The sequence below is a fragment of the Schistocerca nitens genome, chromosome 7 (genome assembly GCF_023898315.1).
Source record: "Schistocerca nitens isolate TAMUIC-IGC-003100 chromosome 7, iqSchNite1.1, whole genome shotgun sequence".
NCBI classification, from domain to species: Eukaryota; Metazoa; Arthropoda; class Insecta; order Orthoptera; family Acrididae; genus Schistocerca; species Schistocerca nitens.
In genome coordinates, this window is record NC_064620.1 from 404,088,945 (window position 1) to 404,110,963 (window position 22,019).

Here is a 22,019-nt window from a genome sequence, read left to right on the forward strand (position 1 = left end):
TGCTTGGCTCAGTGGGTGAGGTGTGAGAGAAACATTGGTGGTTCCACTAACAGTTATTGAAACATTCTAGGGCAGCAACTGACTCTTCAGTCATTGATCTACACTTCTCATGTTGGGCAGAAACATGACCAATGTCAACACATGTGCTGGCTTTCCATTGTTTTACCTCTATGCTGGCGTGTTCCCTGTCATCCTCCTCCGCATCCGCATTGCAGATACATCATGCACATGAGTTCAGTATGCTGACAGTTCCTGGAGCATTGACCGCTGATGTGCGAACTGTGCTGGTTGTTGTTCTCCGTGGAAACGTTGCATGTGTGCTTGGTCATTAATCCGTCGAAGTGCTGACTGCTGCTGCGCAAACTTTGCTGTTCATCAGCCTTCTCATGTTGGGCAGAAGCATTCTGCATGGCCAATGTCAACACACGTGCTGGCTTTCCTTGTTTGACTGCTGCCACTTCCGAATATTGTGGTTTAATGTGTTGAGCTCTCTAAAATGTCGTTTAACCTATAATAAGTCTTTATGTATTTTTGTGCTTTGAACAACATAATTATTATACACCCTACAATAAGATAGGTATGAGCTAGATAAAGTAATATGACATTTTAATTACTTGGTGCAAATGAATGAACGTGTGGGAGCGTGTTGCCATTCTCACTGTCTTGCACAGTAAGTTGGATATCACACAGTGTGAGGTCAGCGTGATTGTATGCCAAATGCAGCTGGCCCTGCAATGCGTGGCAGTTGAAGAAATAGGAAAAGACAGTGTGTTTGTGGTCCAGTGAGCAGTTATGGTGTACTGTGGTGGTTTTCTTCATTACAGCATGGCTTGGAGACAGCTCTAGGATGGCTTCACTTTGAGAAAAATAATTGTGAACCTGGAGAAGCATCATTGGGAAACTGGAAGGGGGACAAAGTGTAGGCAAGGAGTTTGGGACTGCTCACAGTGCTGCATCACATGCGTATGGAGCATTTTGAACCACAAGCATTGCTGCCTGAAGAAGAGGTGGTTGACCACTGTCAGCTACAGCAGATGACTGCTACATTGTGCAACATGCTAAAAGGGACCCATATCAAAGCACAGGTGCAGTTGCAGACACCTTTAACAGGACTGCAAGGCATGCAATCTCATGTTCCATAGTGGCACAGCAAATGAATGGGAATGGTGTCTTTGCCCAATGACCAGTACAATGTTTTCCGTTGATACCTGCACATTGGCAGCACTGTTTGCAATGGTGCCAAGGGCATAGGGAGTGGACTAACAAAGAGTGGATTGTGTGATGTTCCCCAATGAGAGCAGATTCAGGCTGAGTAGCGATTTTGGACATACCCTCATGTGCTGAGAGGTGGTAACACATAATGTACCTTAGAGCATAGTTAAATATTATTGTTTTAGCAGTCCATGTTTATTGTGTGGGGAGACCCAATGTTGCAGGGTGTACTGACCTCCATATCTTTCAGCACAGTACACGCACGGTATTTATGACAATGCATGACTACATTAAACACTGCAAGTGGAGGAGCTGTGGGAATGAGAGGGTATTTGGTGTATCGACTGTCCTGCCCGTTCCCCTGACTTAAATCCCATTGAGCACATGTGGGATGTGATAGAGACATATGCACCAATGCCCCAGTGACCTCCAGCAGTTGTCAACCATGCTGGTGGAGAAATGGAATGTCCTACAACAAGAATTCCTTACCAGTCTTGTAGGCAGCATAGGAGCACGTTTCAGAGCTTGCACTTACGATGTAGTAGAAGTTCTATTTGAGGGAGAAAAATGTTTATTTAAAATTTCACTGGAATGGTTCAGTTTTTATTTCGAATTTCCATTACTTATTATTATTATTATTATTATTATTATTTTTTTTTTTCCCTCTAGCCATGGTGGCTACCCTCTGCAGTTAATTAAAATGGTTGGCATTTCCCCACTGTGTGTTCAGTGTGTCAGGCTAGCTGACTTGCAGTTGGGATTTCTCATACCTTGAGCTCCACAAATCATTACGCATCAAAGGTGCTGCCACCTACTGGCCATGTTGTGCAAAGTTCATGCTGTCTAGCATGGCCCACAACTGTCAAACCATGCTCTTGTGGCCATCAACCCCCCTCCCCACTCGGCTGCCTGTATTATGACAGGATGCCTGTCTCTGCCATGTCTCTCTGCTGTTCATGATGATCACACACACTATTAAGAACCATTTGCAATGTCCAGAGGACCATTGTGCCTTCAGGTAATTCACTGTAATTATTATCTTTGAATAAAAGTGTCATTTCTGCTCATCTCATCACATGTTTCTTTGTTCCCTTCTGTACTACGGTGAGGTGACAAAAGAAATGGGATAGCGGTATGCACATATACAGATAGTGGTAGTAACATGTACTCAATATATAAAAGGACAGTGTATTGGCCGAGCTATCATTTGTACTCAGGTGATTCATGTGGAAATATTTCTGATGTGATTATGGCTGCATGATGGGTATTAAGAGGCTTTGAGCACAGAATGGTAGTTGGAGCTAGACACATGGGACAGTCCATTTCGAAAAACGTTAGGGATTTCAATAGTCTTAGATACGCAGTGTGCAGTGTGAAGATAGTGCCAAGAATACCAAATTTCAGGCATTACCTCTCACCACGGACATCACAGTGACTGAATATGTTCGCATAACATCTGAGAGCAGTGGTGTCTGTGTAGTGTTGTCAGTGCTAAGAGACAAGCAACATTGCATGAAATAACCACAGAAATCAATGTGGGCTCTACAACAAGTATATCCCTTAGGGCAGTGCAATGAAATTTGGTGTTAATGGGCAACAGCAGCAGACAACTGATGCGTGTTCCTTTGCTAACAGCACATCACTTGCAGCACCTCGCCTGGGCTTGTGACCATATCAGTTGGAACCTACATGACAGGAAAACCGTGCCTGGTCAGAAGGGTCCTGATTTCGGTTTGTAAGAGTTGATGGTAGGGTTTGAGTGTGACTCAGACATCATGAAGCCATGGACCCAGGTTGTCAACAAGGCACTGAGCAAGCTGGTGGTGGCTCCATAATGATGTGAAGCTGTGTTCACATGGAATGGACTGGGTCCTCTGGTCCATCTGAACCAACCATTGACTCGAAATGGTTATGTTTGGAGACTTGGAGCAGATTTGCAGCCATTCATGAACTTCATGTTCCCAAACAAAGGTGGAATTTTTATGGATGACAGTGCGCCATGTCACTGGGCCACAGTTGTTCCTTATTGGTTTGAAGATCATTCTGGACATTTTGAACAAATGATTTGACCATCCAGATTGCCTGACATGAATCCCGTCTAACATTTATGGGACATAATTGAGAGGTCAGTTTGTGCACAAAATTCTCCATTGGCAACACTTTTGCAGTTATGGATGGCTATAAAGACAGCTTGGCTCCGTATTTCTACAGGGAACTTTCATCGACTTGTTGTCCCTGCCACATCGAGTTGCTGCACTACACTGGGCAAAAGGAGGTCCAACACAATGTTAGGAGACGTCGCATAACTTTTGTCACCTTAGCGTAGCAATTATTTCTATGTATATGCCAAGTTCAATTGAGCTGTGTTACTAGGCAATGAAGCATCATGTGAAAGTTGCTTTCGTCCTTCACTTTTGTGCGCCAGTATATACCGTATTTACTCGGATCTAAGCCGCACTCGAATCTAAGCCGCACCTGAGAAATGAGATTCGAAATAAAGGAAAAAAAAAATTCCCGAATCTAAGCCGCACATGAAATTTGAGACTCGAAATTCAAGGGGAGAGAAAAGTTTTAGACCGCACCTCCAAATCGAAACAAAGGTGGTCCATTGTAATATGAGACACAATTTAGGTCGAATGAATGACGATACAGCTACAGTAGTTTGGTTCAAGTCGTAAGCTTTGCAGTTAAGCTTTACCAGGTAGCCATTGCTATGCGTCAGGCACTCCGTCCGTATTTATACGGGTACGCTTCCTTTTTCACGTGCTTCGTCTGGTTTGAATCGATTGCTTATTTTGCTTTGATCTGATAAGTGCCGTTTTCTTTGTTATAGGTGTTTACGTCACTCTAAGCTGAAAATGCATTACTGTACTGTGTCAGGCATTGTTTGTCGCATTCTGATAGTGCGTGTTTACGGCCTGTCACCGCTCGCGGCATGGCTTGCTTTTGTGCGCGCTTACGCCGCTTACAATTAAAAAGAAGAAGAGGAATCGTCTCATTCGAAACAATGGCAAGAGACTGCTATTTGTTGTTACTTACACTGCTGCTTTCTTTGATAATGATCAACAAGAACCAAATAATAGACTGCGTATGATAGAACATGTTCTGAACGAGAGTTAGGCGAAAATTTTTCTCCGTTTGAAAATATTCGCGGTCGCTTCTTTAGTACATCAAATTCTGCACAGAAATTAGAGTTATCTTGGATTTCAAAATTTAGCAGTTGCCATGCTTCAGTTCTGACTGTATCACTACTAGGCATAAGAATAATACAAATATAAACATGACATGATATGTATATTCTTTCGCATTTGCTGTTGTCTCACTCTAGTTTCGTAGTTTATTAGGCAGACAGGATTTAAATGAGATAGCAGCAAACATGAAAGAATATATGGCAAAATGTTTATATTTGTATTATTCTTATGGTGAAGAGAATGCTGCATGTGATTCATATTTCATCAGGTTCCTATTAGCAACCATCTCTTCTCACAGATAGGAAAAAATTCCGAATGTAGAGTTGGCCATATTGACAAACATCCGTAACAGTCTTGCCAGTCGGATTTTCGTAGTACATACTCGTAGAAATTCTGCTACATTCGAAGATGAACAATACGGAATTTGTATTTGCTTCGTTGAATAATGTATGAAAATGCAGTGGTCGAAACTCGGGGCGGAGAAAAAAGCTCGTCTTCCACCTTTTTTTAAAAATTTATTTACTGACGCAGAGGTTTTGGTGCCAGTATTTAACTTTGTGCGTACAAAGCATGCCTGTGTAGCGCTACATATATTCGACGGCAGAAGTTAGTTGTGGCGGCACCTACCAACATTTTTCAGAACTTTCGCTTCCATTGCACTCGATTCTAAGCCGCAGGCGGTTTTTTGGATTACAAAAACCGGAAAAAAAGTGCGGCTTAGATTCGAGTAAATATGGTATGAATTTTTCAGTTACTTTATATAGTGTCTAGTTTCTTGCAATCTGGTCCTTGAGGAACTGTTGTATGTTAATACTTTGTGTATGTGTAAGTTTTCTTGGAACATTTCTGTAGTCACATCTTTTTCTGTGGTGCTTAGCCTGTAGTATTCCTGTTTGAGGTGGTCTGAAAATGTGTGGTTTGTACTGTATTTCCATGCCCTCATGTGCTTTTCATATCTTGTGTCAAATGTAGATCTTTTTTTAATCTCTGCTGTTAGCGCCCGCAGGTGGAAATTTGAATTGTCAATTTTACCGGAGGACCAGGAATTTAACGGACTATATAATAGTTTGAATCCATTCGGACTGTAATGAATGACAACATATGTAGAGAAGCACTTATTATTGACAGCAATCACACACAAAGAAAATATACATATTCGCCTTTTAGCATATGAGGTGTGTGGGCCCCGACATGCGACAGCCGCCAGACCGAGTGTCCATTCACAACTGCCAATCTCCCTCGATGCAGCGAGTGTACCATTAGGTGCCCTTGGAGGGGTGGCACATTGACCACTCCCCCTCATGTAAAATACCTCACGAGAGGGCAGCACTGTCCAGAGACTCAGTCACATGTAACGACCGAACGTACCGGCCGTCAAAGAAATATTAATTTCTTTCCAGCATAATACAAGTAATACAAGCCCTGCTAAATCATAGAAAATAACACAAGTAAATGCACACAACATTACGTCCTTGAATCAGGTATTCTGTCTATAGAGTTTGTAACTGATATCTATAAATCACAACCACATAAACAAATATATATTTAAATATAAAACATGTCGAAATACATTGAGTCTGCTTCAAGGTACACACAAGACAAAAGGAGAAACACACAAATAAAAAACATGAATATACTGTCCACTTTTGTAACACGTCACTTGGTAAAAGACATAGCTTGCAGATTGGTCTCTTGAAAACCCCTTGCGGTGTGCGAATAGTGGCCACTCGTACCATTCCGTCAATCCCAGGGTGTACTCCTTCAATGACGGCCAGCTTCCAACATAAGGGTGGCAGGTTATCTTCTCTTACCATGACCTATGCACCAGGTTGCACATTCTGACTAGGGACCATCTACTTGGTCCGCTGCTGCAGGTGATGCAGGCAGTCAGATGACCAGCGCTGCCAAAAGATTTGGAAACCTTGCAGCAGTAGTTCCCACCTTTTGTACAAGCTCTAGTTGGCTGTACATAGATCTGGCAGAGGGATGCTTGTGATTGCGGTTCCAATCAGGAAATGACCTGGGGTGAGGGCTTGGGGATCAGTAGGATCGCAAGACAGTGGCATGAGAGGACGAGAGTTCAAGCAAGCCTCAATCTAGCAAGTCAGGGTTGTCAGCTCTTCGAAAGTTGGACGTATGGTTCCCATCATTCGCCGCAAGTTGTACGTGAAGGACTTCACTCCAGCTTCCCATATTCCACCAAAGTGTGGTGATGCAGGAAGAATGAAGTGCCAATCGATGCTTTCTTCGCGCATAAAGCTTTTCACCTGTGTCTGCTGATAATGACTGCTCACAGCAGCTTGTAACTCCCGAAGTTCTCGACTAGCTCCAGCGAAGTTTTTTCCATTGTCGCTGTACAGGTTTTGGCACCTACCCTGCTGTCAAACAAATCTTCTGAGGGCTGACAGGAATGCTTCAGTCGTCAATTTGCCAACTACCTCCAAATGCACTGCTCGTGTAGCCAAGCACACAAACAGGGCAACATGGCACTTTTCCTTTAATTTGGATCTCCGTGAGCCTGTTTTCACATAGAACAGTCCTGTGTAATCAGTCCCACAATAGAAGAAAGGCATCACAGCTTCTACACGTGGGCGTGGCAGGTCTCCCATGAGCTGTTGTGCAGGATTCACGTTAAATCGCTGATAAGTCAAACACTGGTGCAGAACACGCCGGATTGCATTTCGTCCATCAAGTATCCAGTATTGCTTTCTGAGAGACGTAAGCAACAGTTGACACCCAGTGTGGGAAAGACAATGATGTTCACTTTCCGCTGTTAGTCATGTGAGATGATGGTTAGGTGGCAGTACGAGTTGATGCTTCTCCTCATATGACAGATCAGCATATTGTAGCCTTCCTCCAACCCATAGCAGTCTCATGTCTTTGAGGATAGGATGCAGTGATTTGAGCTTGCTATTTTTATCCACTAGTGTTACGGTCTTCAAGTCTTCTTGTGCTATCCTGACACACTGTAGCAAAGCTTCATGCAGTTCATTGCGAGACAATTCAGCAGTTACTCTCATTTCCTTTGCAGTCTTGCAGTTATTAATGAATCTAAGGCAGTATGCCATTATCCGCTGTAATCGTGACAACTTTGAGAATCGACAGATGATACTATCTTGAACTGCTCTGCTGATGTGACAGAGGGCTTAAGCCCTTTCTTATGGCAGCTCCTGGGCTACAGAATCACTAGAAGTGTCTATCACAGCCTATGAAGTGATGTCTTCCTTAAGCCAAGCTGGTCGTTCCCACCACAAGCCGTTTTCTTGCAGGTCTGCAGGAGACACTCCTCGTGAAGTCAAATCTGCTGGGTTTTCCATTGTAGATACATGGTTCCACATCACAGCTGCTGTATTTCCCTGTACCTCAGCGACAGGGTTCCCCACAAATGTCTTCCACCGCTTGGGTGGAGAAGCGAGCCATGCCAGTACAATGGATGAGTCAGTCCACAAGCAAGTTTGTTCAATGTCTATACCCAGCAAGCGAACAGCATGCTGTAGTAGTCATGACAGCAATAAAGCACCACAGAGTTCCAGACAAGGTAAGGACAACTTTTTCAGTGGAGTTACTCATGTTTTGGAGCTAAATAATTTGATACATGTGATTCCATGATGATTAGTTGATCATACATATACACAACAGCCGTAGGCCTTCTTTGAAGCATCACAGAATTCGTGCAGTTGAATGCTGACAAGTTTTCCTTCTGTAATGACTCTCCGATCGACACGAATATTATCTATCATACGAAACCCTCTGTGTAGTGTCTGCCACATGCAATTCAACTCTTGAGGCAAGGGTTTGTCCACGTTAACTAAAGCTGCCACAGACGTTACAAAAAGATTTTGAATGTGATAACAATGGGACTGATTAATCCCAGAGGATCAAAAATGGATGATGTGACAGCCAGTACAATGCGTTTTGTGGAGCTGTAGACCTTACTTGCTGGCCTGACATTATTCACAATTTGGAACTGATCAGCAGCTGGGTGCCAGAGTAAACCTAAAGTATTAATATCCTCGTCGTTATCAAGCCGTAAGGGTACTTGTGTCTCTCTTAACTCTGAGGGGATATTTTCAAGGAATTCCACACTTTTACTGGACCACTTCAGTTATTGAGAAATTACCTTTCTTCCAAAGCTTCATGAGACCTTGCTGGACTTTGATTGCAGCCTCTACTGTATCGCAACCTGAGATACAATTGTCACATAGAAGTTATTAGCAAGAATGTTTGCTGCCTTGTTACACCTGCCCTCTTCATGAGCTAATTGTAACATACATTGTACCACAAGAAAATGTGCACAGGCCATTCTGTATGTGACTGTCTTTAACTGATATTCCTGCAGTGGTGCAGATCTGTCACTCCTCCACAGTATTCGTTGATAGGCGTGATCTTCATCCACTACCACAACTTGTTGATACATCTTCTCTGTCAGCTGTGAAGGCAATGCGATGCATGCGGAAGCGTAATGTTGTTGTTATTGTTGTTGTGGTCTTCAGTCCTGAGACTGGTTTGATGCAGCTCTCCATGCTACTCTATCCTGTGCAAGCTGCTTCATCTCCCAGTACGTACTGCAGCTTACATCCTTCTGAATGTGCTTAGTGTATTCATCTCTTGGTCTCCCTCTACAATTTTTACCCTCCACACTGCCCTCCAATGCTCAATTGGTGATCCCTTGATGCCTCAGAACATGTCCTACAAACCTTCTTCAGAAACGCTTTCCTTGCCATTGCCAGTCTACATTTTATATCCTCTCTACTTCGATCATCATCAGTTATTTTGCTCCCCAAATAGCAAAACTCCTTTACTACTTTATGTGTCTCATTTACTAATCTAATTCCCTCAGCATCACCCAACTTAATTCGACTACATTCCATTATCCTCGTTTAGCTTTTGTTGATGTTCATCTTATATCCTCCTTTCAAGACACTGTCCATTCTGTTCAACTGCTCTTCCAAGTCCTTTGCTGTCTCTGACAGAATTACAATGTCATCGGCAAACCTCAACGTTTTTATTTATTCTCTGTGGACTTTAATACCTACTCCAAATTTTTCTTTTGTTTCCTTCACTGCTTGCTCAATATACAGATTGAATAACATCGGGGACAGGCTACAACCCTGTCTCACTCCCGTCCCAACCGCTGCTTCCCTTTCATGCCCCTCGACTCTTATAACTGCCATCTGGTTTCTGTACAAATTGTAAATAGCCTTTCGCTCCCTGTGTTTTACCCCTGCCACCATTAGAATTTGAAAGAGTATTCCAATCAACATTGTCAAAAGCTTTCTCTAAGTCCACAAATGCTAGAAATGTAGGTTTGCCTTTCCTTAATCTATTTTCTAAGATAAGTCGTAGGGTCAGTATTGCTTCACGTGTTCCAACATTTCTGCAGAATCCAAACTGATCTTCGCCGAGGTCGGCTTCTACCAGCTTTTCCATTCGTCTGTAAAGAATTCGCGTTAGTATTTTGCAGCTGTGACATACTAAACTGGTAGTTCGGTAATTTTCACATCTGTCAACACCTGCTTTCTTTGTGATTGGAATTATTATATTCGTCTTGAAGTCTTAGGGTATTTCGCCTGTCTCATACATCTTGCTCACCAGATGGTAGCGTTTTGTCACGACTGGCTCTCCCAAGGCCGTCAGTAGTTCCAATGGAATGTTGTCTACTCCCGGGGCCTTGTTTCGACTCAGGTCTTTCAGTGCTCTATCAAACTCTTCATGCAGTATTGTATCTCCCATTTCATCTACATCCTCTTCCATTTCCATAATATTGTCCTCAAGTACATCGCCCTTGTATAGACCCTCTATATACTCCTTCCACCTTTCTGATTTCCCTTCTTTGCTTAGAACTGGGTTTTCATCTGAGCTCTTGATATTCATACAAGTGGCTCTCTTTTCTCCAAAGGTCTCTTTAATTTTCCTGTAGGCAGTATCTATCTTACCCCTAGTGAGATAAGCCTCTACATCCTTACATTTGTCCTCTTGCCATCCCTGCTTAGCCATTTTGCACTTCCTGTCGATCTCAGTTTTGAGACGTTTGTATTCTCTTTTGCCTGCTTCATTTACTGCCTTTTTATATTTTCTGCTTTCATCAATCAAATTCAATATTTCTTCTGTTACCCAAGGCTTTCTACTCGCCCTCGTCTTTTTACCTACTTGATCCTCTGCTGCCGTCACTACTTCATCCCTCAGAGCTACCCATTCTTCTTCTACTGTATTTCTTTCCCCCATTCCTGTCAATTGTTCCCTTATGCTCTCTCTGACCCTCTGTACAACCTCTGGTTTAGTCAGTTTATCCAGGTCCCTTCTCCTTAAATTCCCAACTTTTTGCAGTTTCTTCAGTTTTAATCTACAGTTCATAACCAATAGATTGTGGTCAGAGTCCACATCTGCCCCTTGAAATGTCTTACAATTAAAAACCTGGGTCCTAAATCTCTGTCTTACCATTATATGATCTATCTGATACCTTTTAGTATCTCCAGGGTTCTTCCATGTATACAACCTTCTCTCATGATTCTTGAACCAAGTGTTAGCTATGATTAAGTTACGCTCGGCACAAAATTCTACCAGGCGGCTACCTCTTTCATTTCTTACCCCCAATCCATATTCACCTACTATGTTTCCTTCTCTCCCTTTTCCTGCTCTCGAATTCCAGTCACCCATGACTAATATATTTTCGTCTCCCTTCACTACCTGAATAATTTCTTTTATCTCATCATACATTTCATCAATTTCTTCATCATCTGCAGAGCTAGTTGGCATATAAACTTGTACTACTGTAGTAGGCATGGGCTTCATGTCTATCTTGGCCACTATAATACTTTCACTATGCTGTTTGTAGTAGCTTACCCGCACTCCTATTTTTTTATTCATTATTAAACCTACTCCTGCGTTACCCCTATTTGATTTTGTATTTATAACCCTGTATTCACCTGACCAAAAGTCTTGTTCCTCCTGCCACCGAACTTCACTAATTCCCACTATATCTAACTTTAACCTGTCCATTTCCCTTTTTAAATTTTCTAACCTACCTGCCCGACTAAGGGATCTGACATTCCACGCTCCAATCCGTAGAACACAAGTTTTCTTTCTCCTGATAACGACGTCCTCTTGAGTAGTCCCCGCCCGGAGATCCGAATGGGGGACTGTTTTACCTCCAGAATATTTTACCCAAGAGGACACCATCATCATTTAACCATACAGTAAAGCTGCATGCCCTCGGGAAAAATTACGGCTGTAGTTTCCCCTTGCTTTCAGCCGTTCGCAGTACCAGCACAGCAAGGCCGTTTTGGTTAGTGTTGCAAGTGTCATCCAGACTGTTGCCCCTGCAGCTACTGAAAAGGCTGCTGCCCCTCTTCAGGAACCACACATTTGTCTGGCCCCTCAACAGATACCTATCCCTTGTGGTTGCACCTACGGTACGGCCATCTGTATCGCTGAGGCACGCAAGCCTCCCCACCAACGGCAAGGTCCATGGTTCAGGGTGGGGTAGGGTATTGTGGTAGGTCATTGTATGTCATTTTTTTGTGATTGTGCCACTTGCGTGTATTGATATTATATTTTTCTGTTAAGTTTCTTTGCACTCATTTTAATGCTGTTGTTTTATATTTGCTCACTCTGTTTCCTAATCAGAAGTGTTAAGGGGAATTTTATGGAGTTTTTTTAGTATGTATCTGATTGTAGCTTGTTTGTGATTCTGTGGGTCGTTTAAGGTTGCATTTATCATTGGGTCAGTTGTTATGGGTAAAAGGCATGGTTGTGATTGTCTTTTATTGTGGTTACATCTAGAAAGGTTGGATGCGTGTCTTCATTCTTTATCTATTGTTAACTTTGCTCTCGTGTATAGCATTTATGTTTTAGTGTAATTATTGTATTTTTTCTGAGATTCACCAACCATTCTCATTATGGCATACATTATGTGCATCATTAGATGATGACATAGCTGTTCTTTGTTGTTACATCTTCTAATAGTAGTTCCTCTGTATGATTCATGAGGATGTTGGCTAATGTTCCCAAAAGCTACATCAATATCCACTGGTGCAGGTACATGGATATCATAATATGCATGGTAGATGAACTTCTGAACAAAAAATATTGTTTACAATAGAACAAGAAGAAAACACACTCAGCTTTCTAGACATAACCTTAACAAATGTTTATCACAACCATAATTTTGACATACACATATAACCCACAACAACAGACACAATAATAAATACAGCCTAAATTCACAGAATCACAAAACAAGTCAGTCAGTTACATGCTGAACAGACTCAATAAGATTTCCCTTAATACCTCTGATTACCAAACAGAGTGAGCCACTATATAACAATAGTATTAAAGAATGGGTACAAAGAAACATTGGTAGATAAAATTAATACAAAAATAAAGACACAAACAAACCAAATCACTCTCTGATACAAGCAGCTCAGTCACAAAAAAAGGCATAAAATGTCTTACCTTTTTTAATGTGACATCATGGGGTGTAATATATTAAGAAACAGGGCATAAACATTGCCTACAAAATGAATAACTCTATACAGAAACACATACAAAAACTAAAACAAAAAACCAGAAAGGTAGCAACAATCTGATATCTACCAGCTCAGTTACACAGCCAATGAAAAAACCTACATTGGAATGACTGGCAGGATGTTTGACACAAGATATAAGAAGCACATAAGGGCATTGAAATAAAGAGAAAATTACTCAACATTTACAGACCATCTGAAACAAGAATTCTGTAGGCCAAGGACAATATAAAATTTATTCTTAACTGAAACTTCTGCTACATTTTATCACTGAAGCCTTACACAAAGCATTCAGTTATAAAAATTTTGTTCAGCTGTAGCAGAAGTTTCAGTTATAAACACTTAATAGATGTCCAGCTAACAGAAGGTTATGTTACAATAGAAACAGATATGAACATGATAAAATAGATATAAGCAGACACTTTATCCATTTTTAAGAAAAATTCTGCGTACACAAGGCATTAGTGACCCAATAAATATTGGACAGACACTATATAAAATAATTTTTAAGATCTTTTCTGCTCCCCCCCCCCCTCTCTCTCTCTCTCTCTCTCTCTCTCTCTCTCTCTCTCTCTCTCTCTCATGTGCATACTCCTCAACCCTGTTCCTACATCATCATTACCAACTCATCCTCCAGTCTACTAAATTGCATTTATGATCCAGTTAACTCCTTAATTTTGAATAAATATATGTAACATATGACAAATGGCAAATGAAGAGAATATTTTTAGATCAAAGAAAAAACTAACAGTTAAGTTGGTAACACTAAACAAAACACACAAGAAATATTTAGCTGGAAAGAAGCAAACATACGGTACTTGTGATACTGTATGTTGTGTTTCACAGTAAGAAATCCATAATTCTGCAAAGCAATGTAAGATTAAGACAGAACTAACAGTACCAAAGAAAGGAATTCTTCAGAAATATGCAAGCAGGGAGCATTTCGTGATGTCAATGAAATCTGACAATATAGCATAAGTAAAATTAACATTTTTTGTAATGAGCTGTTGTTTTATGTGGAAATCAATTAAAGTGGTAAACATATTTTATCACAGACCACTGATGATGATTTATTTCAGTAAAAAACATTTGGTGACAAAATATGCATTTTCTTGTATAATAGTTGCAAAGATTGATTTGAAATACTTTCGATAATTATAAAGCAACAACCGACAATATGGCCACAAAGATTAAGACAATGAGTATGCCTATATGCATCTGAGTGTCTTATTGTCTCTGAGAGTTATCAAGTGGTGGAATTATTTTTTAAAAATCTACATAAAAATCTGAAACAAGAAATACATTGTGAAATATAAAAAACTACGAACACAATGCATAAAGACAGAGTTCTGTTTTATGAACATGTTAATAGAACATATGATTTGAAATGGATGAAACACATCTTCAATTCCCTTGACTCCAAACCAATGACAGAATGCAATGATATATGAATGTGAATAAGGATCTGGAGGAAACGAGTATACAACTGGAAGAGACCAAAACTGATACATCTTCAGAGTGGCTATAATGTCTTTTGGGACTTTGAGATGAGAAATGAACAACTGCTCTAAAATGGTGAGATGTATTTCATGATAGACACAATGTATTGATGAAAAATACTTGGCTTAAATGAAAAAGGAAAAACAGAGCAACTATCACAGTGATTATAAGCATACAGAGTCCTCAGATGATTGACTAATGAAATAAAAATTATTGGGCAGTTATCAGAGAGCACTGCCCAATAATTTTTGGAACACATGAAGCAATACTGATCCTACAAATTATCTTAGAAGATAGATTAAGGAAAGGCAGACCTACATTTCTAGCATTTGTAGACTTGGAGAAAGCTTTTGACAATGTTGACTGGAATACTCTCTTTCAAATTCTGAAGGTGGAAGGGGTAAAATACAGGGAACGAAAGACTATTTACAGTCTGTACAGAAACCAGATGTCAGTTACAACAATCGAGGGGGGGGGGGGGGGTTGAGAAGGAACTGTAGCCTATCCCTGATGCTATTAAATCTGTATATTGAGCAAGCAGTAAAGGAAACAAAAGAAAAGTTTAGTGTAGGAATTAAATCACTGAAGAAGAAATAAAAACTTTGAGGTTTGCTGACGACATTGTAATTCTGTCAGAGACAGCAAAGGACCTGGAAGAGCAGCTGAATGGAATCAACAGTGTCTTGAAAGGAGGCTGTAGATGAACATAAACATAACCAAAATGAGGATAATAGAATGTAGTCAAATTAAATCAGGTGGTGATGAGGGAATTAGATTAGGAAATGAGACATTTAAAGTAGTGGATGTGTTTTGTTATTTGGGAAGCAAAATAACTGATGATGGTCAAATTAGAGAGGCTATAAAATGTAGACTGGCAATGGCAAGGAAAGTGTTTCTGAAGGAGAGAAATTTGTCAACATTGAGTATAGATTCAAGTGTCAGGAAGTCTTTGCTGAAAGTATTTGTATGGAATGTAGCCATGCATGGAAGTGAAACATGGACAGTAAATAGTTTAGACAAGAAGAGAATAGAAACTTTCAAAATGTGGTGCTACAGAAGAATGCTAAAGATTACAGTAATGAGGAGGTACTGAATAGAATTGGGGATAAGAGGAATTTGCAACACAACTTGACTATAAGAAGGGATTGGTTGGTAGGACATGTTCCGAGGCATCAAGGGAGGGCAGTGTGGAGGGTAAAAATCATAGAGGGAGACCAAGAGATTAATACACTAAGCAGATTCAGGAGGATGTAGGTTACAGCAGTTACTTGTAGTTGAAGAACCTTGCACAGGATAGAGTAGCATGGAGAGCTGCATCAAACCAGTCTCTGGACTGAAGACCACAACAACATCAAATAGCAGCTTTATAATGCAGTAGAAATAGTATTGAATACCAAAATGGTTTGCATCAGTTATGTAAAGGCATCCAATATTTCAAAATCTAAGCTGGCAGAACAGCTGAAAATGAATAAGTCATTTAATGACAGAAAAAGATGCGAAACTGGTAGACAAAATTCTATTACAGAGAGGCAGCTAATGAACAGGTTCAAATGTGAAATAATAGCACCTGGTATTGGTCATTTGACTTTCCAATCGTGTGATGCTAATGTTGTCACATGTACTGTCCTCAACTTTCATAGAAGACAAACTGAACAACAGATGGAGTACTAAACTAATTGTCTCTTCTTGGCCAAACATACTTGATTACCAACATCCATACTATTTTTCTACATTTTGTAGCACTCTGTTGCCTGACTATAATGTAGAAGAATAGAGAATGATGTAATCAAAGCGTTGTGTTGATACCTGAGTGAAATTTTCAATTTAATATCACTGTGTGTGTGTGTGTGTTTGTGTGTGTGTGTGTGTGTGTTTGAAAGTTGTGTGCAGTTTTTTTGAAGTACAATAAAAATAAATGGTAGTGTGTGAACTATGTGTATAAAAAAGGTCACCTTTATAGTCTCCAGAATGAGAATGAGAAACAGTTTCTTTTTGTTACAGGTTCAGAGTCTGAGAGAGGTTGGCCACAGGAAGAGGAAGATGATTCTGATGACTCACCATATATTTCTGATACATCAGAAGAGTCTGTTACATTTCCAGATATTTTCCCAGAAGTCAAGACTCTGCAAAATGTTTCATCAGAGAATACAAATGATAAAGGAGTCTTGGAAGTTGATGCATTTGATATAAGCAATATTGATTTTGAAACTGAAGACAGTATGGATATATTCAAACTACGAAATGAGATAACTTCCCTAGAAAAGGAAATTACAAAGTGTGTAGAAAATATGAAAGCTGTGCCACCCCATGTTAACTATAAAGGTTCTCCAGTGCTTAATAACTACAGCGAAAAGTGTGAAAATTCAGGCACAGTGGCAGCCAAAGCTTTTTCAAGTTTGGATGATAACATTTGTACTGATACACACAGAGAATCAGGTACAAATTGCATTAGCTGTGTGAAAATGAACGAAAATGTGATTGAGCAGAGTAACAGTAGAAACTCTGGTAATATAATATTGCGTGAACATGATTCACCCACTAGCATACCTAGAAGTCTTGAACTTACTGAAGTGAGTGAAGAATTAGCCAGCTTTATGCAGCATTCAGAAGTCAGCACCCCGATTTCTAATATGTGTATTTCGAGCCACAAACATGCAGATGTTCAGAGTAAGAGCAAGAGAAATTGTGGAGGTGCAGGCCACAATGATGATAGTGATCATGGTGATGGTTTTGAAGAAGTGAAAAGCACCAGTAACAGTAATGACAACAATGTGAAAAATCCAGAGCAGGAACAAACAATACTATTAATTCCTCAAGATACAAAAAATACCGTGGGAAATGATTTATCTAGGGTGTGTGAATTACATGCAGAATTAGTCATTAGTGAATCAGTAAGCACTAAAAAAAATATTGATTGTGACAAGGAGATGCGTAATGATAAAGAAGTGGTCATTATATTTGATGATGATAAGAGTAGTGAGTGTAATGACAATAATGCAGGAAAGCAGCTTGATGTTGTATCTATGGCAGATACCACAAATCCAGAACCTGAACCTCTGGTGGTGTTAAATCATCAGAGTATGACAAATACTGTAGGAAATCATTCACCAGGAAAGCTTGAATTATTTGCAGAATTAATGCCTGGTGTATCAACATTCAATAAAAAAGATAATCATTGTATGAAAGAGATGTGTGAGGATAAAGATGTGGTCATTATATTGGATGATGATAAGAATAGTGTTAGTACAAAAAATACAGTAGTAAATGATTTACCAAGAAAGAGTGAATTACAGGCAGAATTATTAAGTGCTGAATTAGTACCCATTCAGAAAGATGATGATGGTCATGAGGTGTATAAAATTGTGACAGTTGATAGTGATACATCATCTACAGGCTTCCTTGGGGATTCAAGAAACTATGAAGTTATAGATGTACAATTAAGTTCCTGTGAAAACCTGGAATCAACTCAAAACACTGACGGGAGGAAACCTACAAACGTGCATCACAGCGCTCAAAATACTATTGAGCAACTTGATAAGAAAAGCAGTATAACTTGCTCAAATTCAGGGAGTGTAACACCATCTGTAAAAATAAAAATTGTAGAAGAAGATGGACTATTTGTGTGCAAAACTGATGCACATTCTAGTGTTTCAGAAGTAGAGGAAACAAAGCAGGTTCAAAATACGTCTGCAAGAAACAACGCTCATTCTAAAAACTGTGTTTGTTTTTTATGTAAAGAATCTGATCAGAAGGGCATCACATCACATCTTGACAGGGCACTGGCAGATATTTTCCCAGAGGAATGTCCTACTGATAAACACTTGAAAGAGAGAGAACTTCGAACAGAAAGAGAAGTCATGAAAGACTTTCTTCGTTACATGACTGGAAATAGTAGCATGAAGGATACCAAAAAGAGTCCCAAAAAGAGAAAACGTATCTTTCATCTATAATTCCCAACACTGTGTGCAGGAAGACTTCTGTATAATATCAGTATGTGACTCCATTCTAAAGACAAGTACAAAATATGTGAGTGAAATGTGAATAACTTATCTTTGTGCCACATCGCTAAATGCCTTAAAGTGCAAGAGAAAAGGGAATGAAGGCAAAAACCTGGAAGAGAAGAGAATGTGATAAACAGAGTTATGCGAGAGATATGTTAGGGGCAAGTGTGTGGTCCATACTGACAAATGTGGTGTTCATAAGATTTACTGTATACCAAACGACTGCCTCTGCCAGCAAAATTTTAGTATTTCTTGCTTTTTCTCTCTTTTCATTGCAATGAAGGCTCCAGTTTTTGAATTCTAATCCTAGTGCAAAATTGCTTTTATATTCGCTTGTTGTTTATTTTTATTGTACTCAGAAGTGTTATTCCTATCAGCGTTTTGTTGTCTGGTAACTAGTTATCTTCATTTGTTTCATTCCTTCTAAAATTCAATCGTGGCTTATACTTTGAATCTCCTTATTATTTAGACTGAATGTGGTGGTACCTTTGTCACACAAATAAACTAGTATCAGACACGTTTTTATGTATTTCAAGAAGAGGATGGGGAAATGGGTCTCAGGTGGAGTCTAGAGAGCGAAGTTGACAGTACCAAATTTTATGGAGCTATGCCTTACTTTAATTACCTAAATTCATTTCGATACACTAATTCCATTTCAAAAACTAATCTGTGTTACATGAGTGACATTGTGTATGAAAACATAACTCTAAATGATAACTTCTCTTCAACACCCACAGTCATCACCAACAAAGTCAGATTTGCCATGAAAAATGGTGTATTTATTTATGTACCAAAATTATAGACTACTCACAAGTCGCATATAACTTTTTCTTTATTTTCACGTTTCACTCGACTAAAGTTAGCATTTTCAGAAATTACATAGCAAGGGCTACATGTTACAAGTATGGGGCTATGTGTAGTGGCGCTGTCATATGTAAATATACATAGCCCAATATTTGTAATGTGTGGTCCTCGGCTACATAATTTCTGAAGATGTTTATTTTGGTCGAATGAAAAATGTAAAAATAAAGACAAAGTTATATGTGGCTTGTGGCTGGTCCACAATTTTAATTTATAATTGTCACTGTTTCTCTGCAAACAGATGCATGGGCTCACTACCAGGTGTAGAAGTATGAAACTGGAATTTGGTTGCAATAATGACACGTCTGTTGTTTGAAACTGATAAACATTGTTTCATTCAAATTAGTCTCCATTGCTATTTATACATTTCTCCCACCTCTCTGGCAAGACATGAATGCCACGCAAAAGAAAAACAGTTCTTTTGAAGTGAACCAGTCATTGAGCCATTTTCGTACTTCTGCATACGAATTGAAATGTTGTTCAGCTAGAGCGTGTCCCAGTGATGCAAATAGACGTCAGTCAGATGGAGCCAAGTCTGGAGAATAAGCTGCATGCCCTAGTATTTCCCAACTGAATGCCTCCATCGTTCCCTGACCCGTTTTGCTGTGAGTGATCATGGAACAATATGACTTTGTGTTGCCTTTTTCCATATTCCTGTCATTTTTCATGTAATACTCAATTTAAATCTATCTTTTGCTGTCGGTAGTGATCAGTGTTAATGGTTTCACCAGGTTTTAGCAGCTCATAATAGATGACACTCTTCTGATCCCACCAAACACAGGGCACTCTCTTCTTTCCAAAGTGATATGGTCTTGGAGTGGGTGTCGATGGTTTGCCTGGATTCACCCATGATTTATGATGCTTAGGATTTTCTCAAAATATATCCATTTTTCAACACCTGTCACTATTTGATGGAGAACGACTTTCTTTTGTATCTAGCGAACAGCATTTCACAAGTGGTCTTTCTATTTGCTTGCAGTCTTTCATTCAGTTCATGCAGAACCCATTTTCTCACTTTCTGCACCTTTCCCACAGCTTTCAACCAAAAAGAAATGGCTTTCTGCGTCACATTCAATTGTTCCGCGAGTTCCTGTTGAGTATGAGTATCATCTTCATCCAATAAGGCCTGCAATTTGTTTTCTTCAAACTTTTTTGGCGGTTTGCCGCGCTCATCATTTCTCAGGTCAAAATTACCACTTTTGAATCTGCAGCAGTTTTCTTCAAATGATAACAGAAAACCAATGCTGTCCGCAAATCGTAGTTTGTAGGGACAAAACTTGACATGTTTACAGGTTTGAAACGGGTACTGATGTATGGGGCTTGCATTACTGTGTGTTAACATTTGTTGTCAGCTGTTACATGAAGCAGATGACACTGCAGATGCTTTCTCATGGGCCCTATGCTGACAGCTAGCACCATCTGTAGGGAAATTCTGGCTTCATACGTCATCTGGTATATTTATCAGCAAATGATTCTATGAGACATATGAGCATTTTTCTCCTTTTTATTATTTTGCCTTTGCCATTATTGCACGATTACACTATTTCTTCATAGACCATAGATAGTGTATTACACCACAAATAATCCATATTATTATCTCACATTCAAAATAGTTACTTTCCTTTGCACAAAGTTATCAGAATTTCCTGCAAGGTAATAGATAACAACACAAATACTCGTTCATAGATTTTGTCTGATTTCATATTACTTACTTACTCATCAACCGCTGACAATTTATGTGTGTTTTGATGTGTATTCAGTAATAAAGTTAAAAATAAAAAATTATACATTACATTTATATTTTACATTAAAAAATGTCTGGTTTAGGATACCACACTATTATAGAATTCTTCAACATCATAAACACAGCTGTCGATTAATGGGTACCGTTCATACCACCAAAGGAATCGTATGATAGGTCTCTCACTGCTAGGAGCAATTATTGCACAGATTTATGCCAATGTAATATCTGATCATTGTTCTGTAATTGTGGATAGAACTTCAGTAAATTGAAATTTCTGGCTGGTTTTGTATTGAGATGCCTCTAAGTGCTGCTGTCCCACCCTGTCCCCCAACCCCCACCCCTTAGTCCTCATAGTAAATTTATGGCATGTCATCAGTGAATACAGATATTACAAAAATTTGTATAAACTAACTTTCCTTAATTTGATTACTTTCTGTAATTTTTGTGTCTGTTCCATCTGCCATGTTGATGATAACAGGTAAATACAGAACTTTTATGCATAAATTGCAAAGGATATCTGGAAAGCAAGTTGCATTCGGTTATAAATAAAATACAGAAAATTGATAAGAAAAATCTTAAAACTACATCTCTGTATTATTATTTACAAATTCAACACTCACGTTGAAGGATTTGTCTTGTGTCTTAATGAGCTGACAGAATCCCTTTGCATGGATTTCTACTGGTTGAGATTGTAGCCACCCTGTGATAGCATCTTCCAAGTTCTTCCTCAGAGTCAAAATGTTGAGAGCCAAGGCACTTTTTCATGAAGAGATGAAAATCACTTTAAGTCAAGTTTGGGCTGTAGAGCAGATGTTAGAAAAAAAAATTCCCATTTGAACTGGCGTACAGACCATGTGTTTGCTGGGCAGCGTCGTACAGATCATGTGTTTGCTGGGCAGAGTGGGACCAAGCATTGTTTTGCAAAAACATGACATTTCTTAATCAAGAGGCTATATCCTTGTTTTGAACAGTTCTTCTCAGTATA

General features: G+C 39.5%; 1 protein-coding gene across 1 annotated transcript in view; it reads left to right on the plus strand.

Moving 5' to 3' along the window:
• Positions 1-21,392, plus strand: part of LOC126194699 (uncharacterized) — a 50,001-nt gene extending 28,609 nt beyond the window's left edge. Inside the window, exon 4 of the mRNA XM_049932924.1 lies at positions 16,430-21,392. Coding sequence (XP_049788881.1) covers positions 16,430-18,378 — 1,949 coding nt within the window. The 3' untranslated portion in view covers positions 18,379-21,392. The remainder of the gene's footprint in view (positions 1-16,429) is intronic.
• The last annotated feature ends 627 nt before the right edge of the window (positions 21,393-22,019 follow it).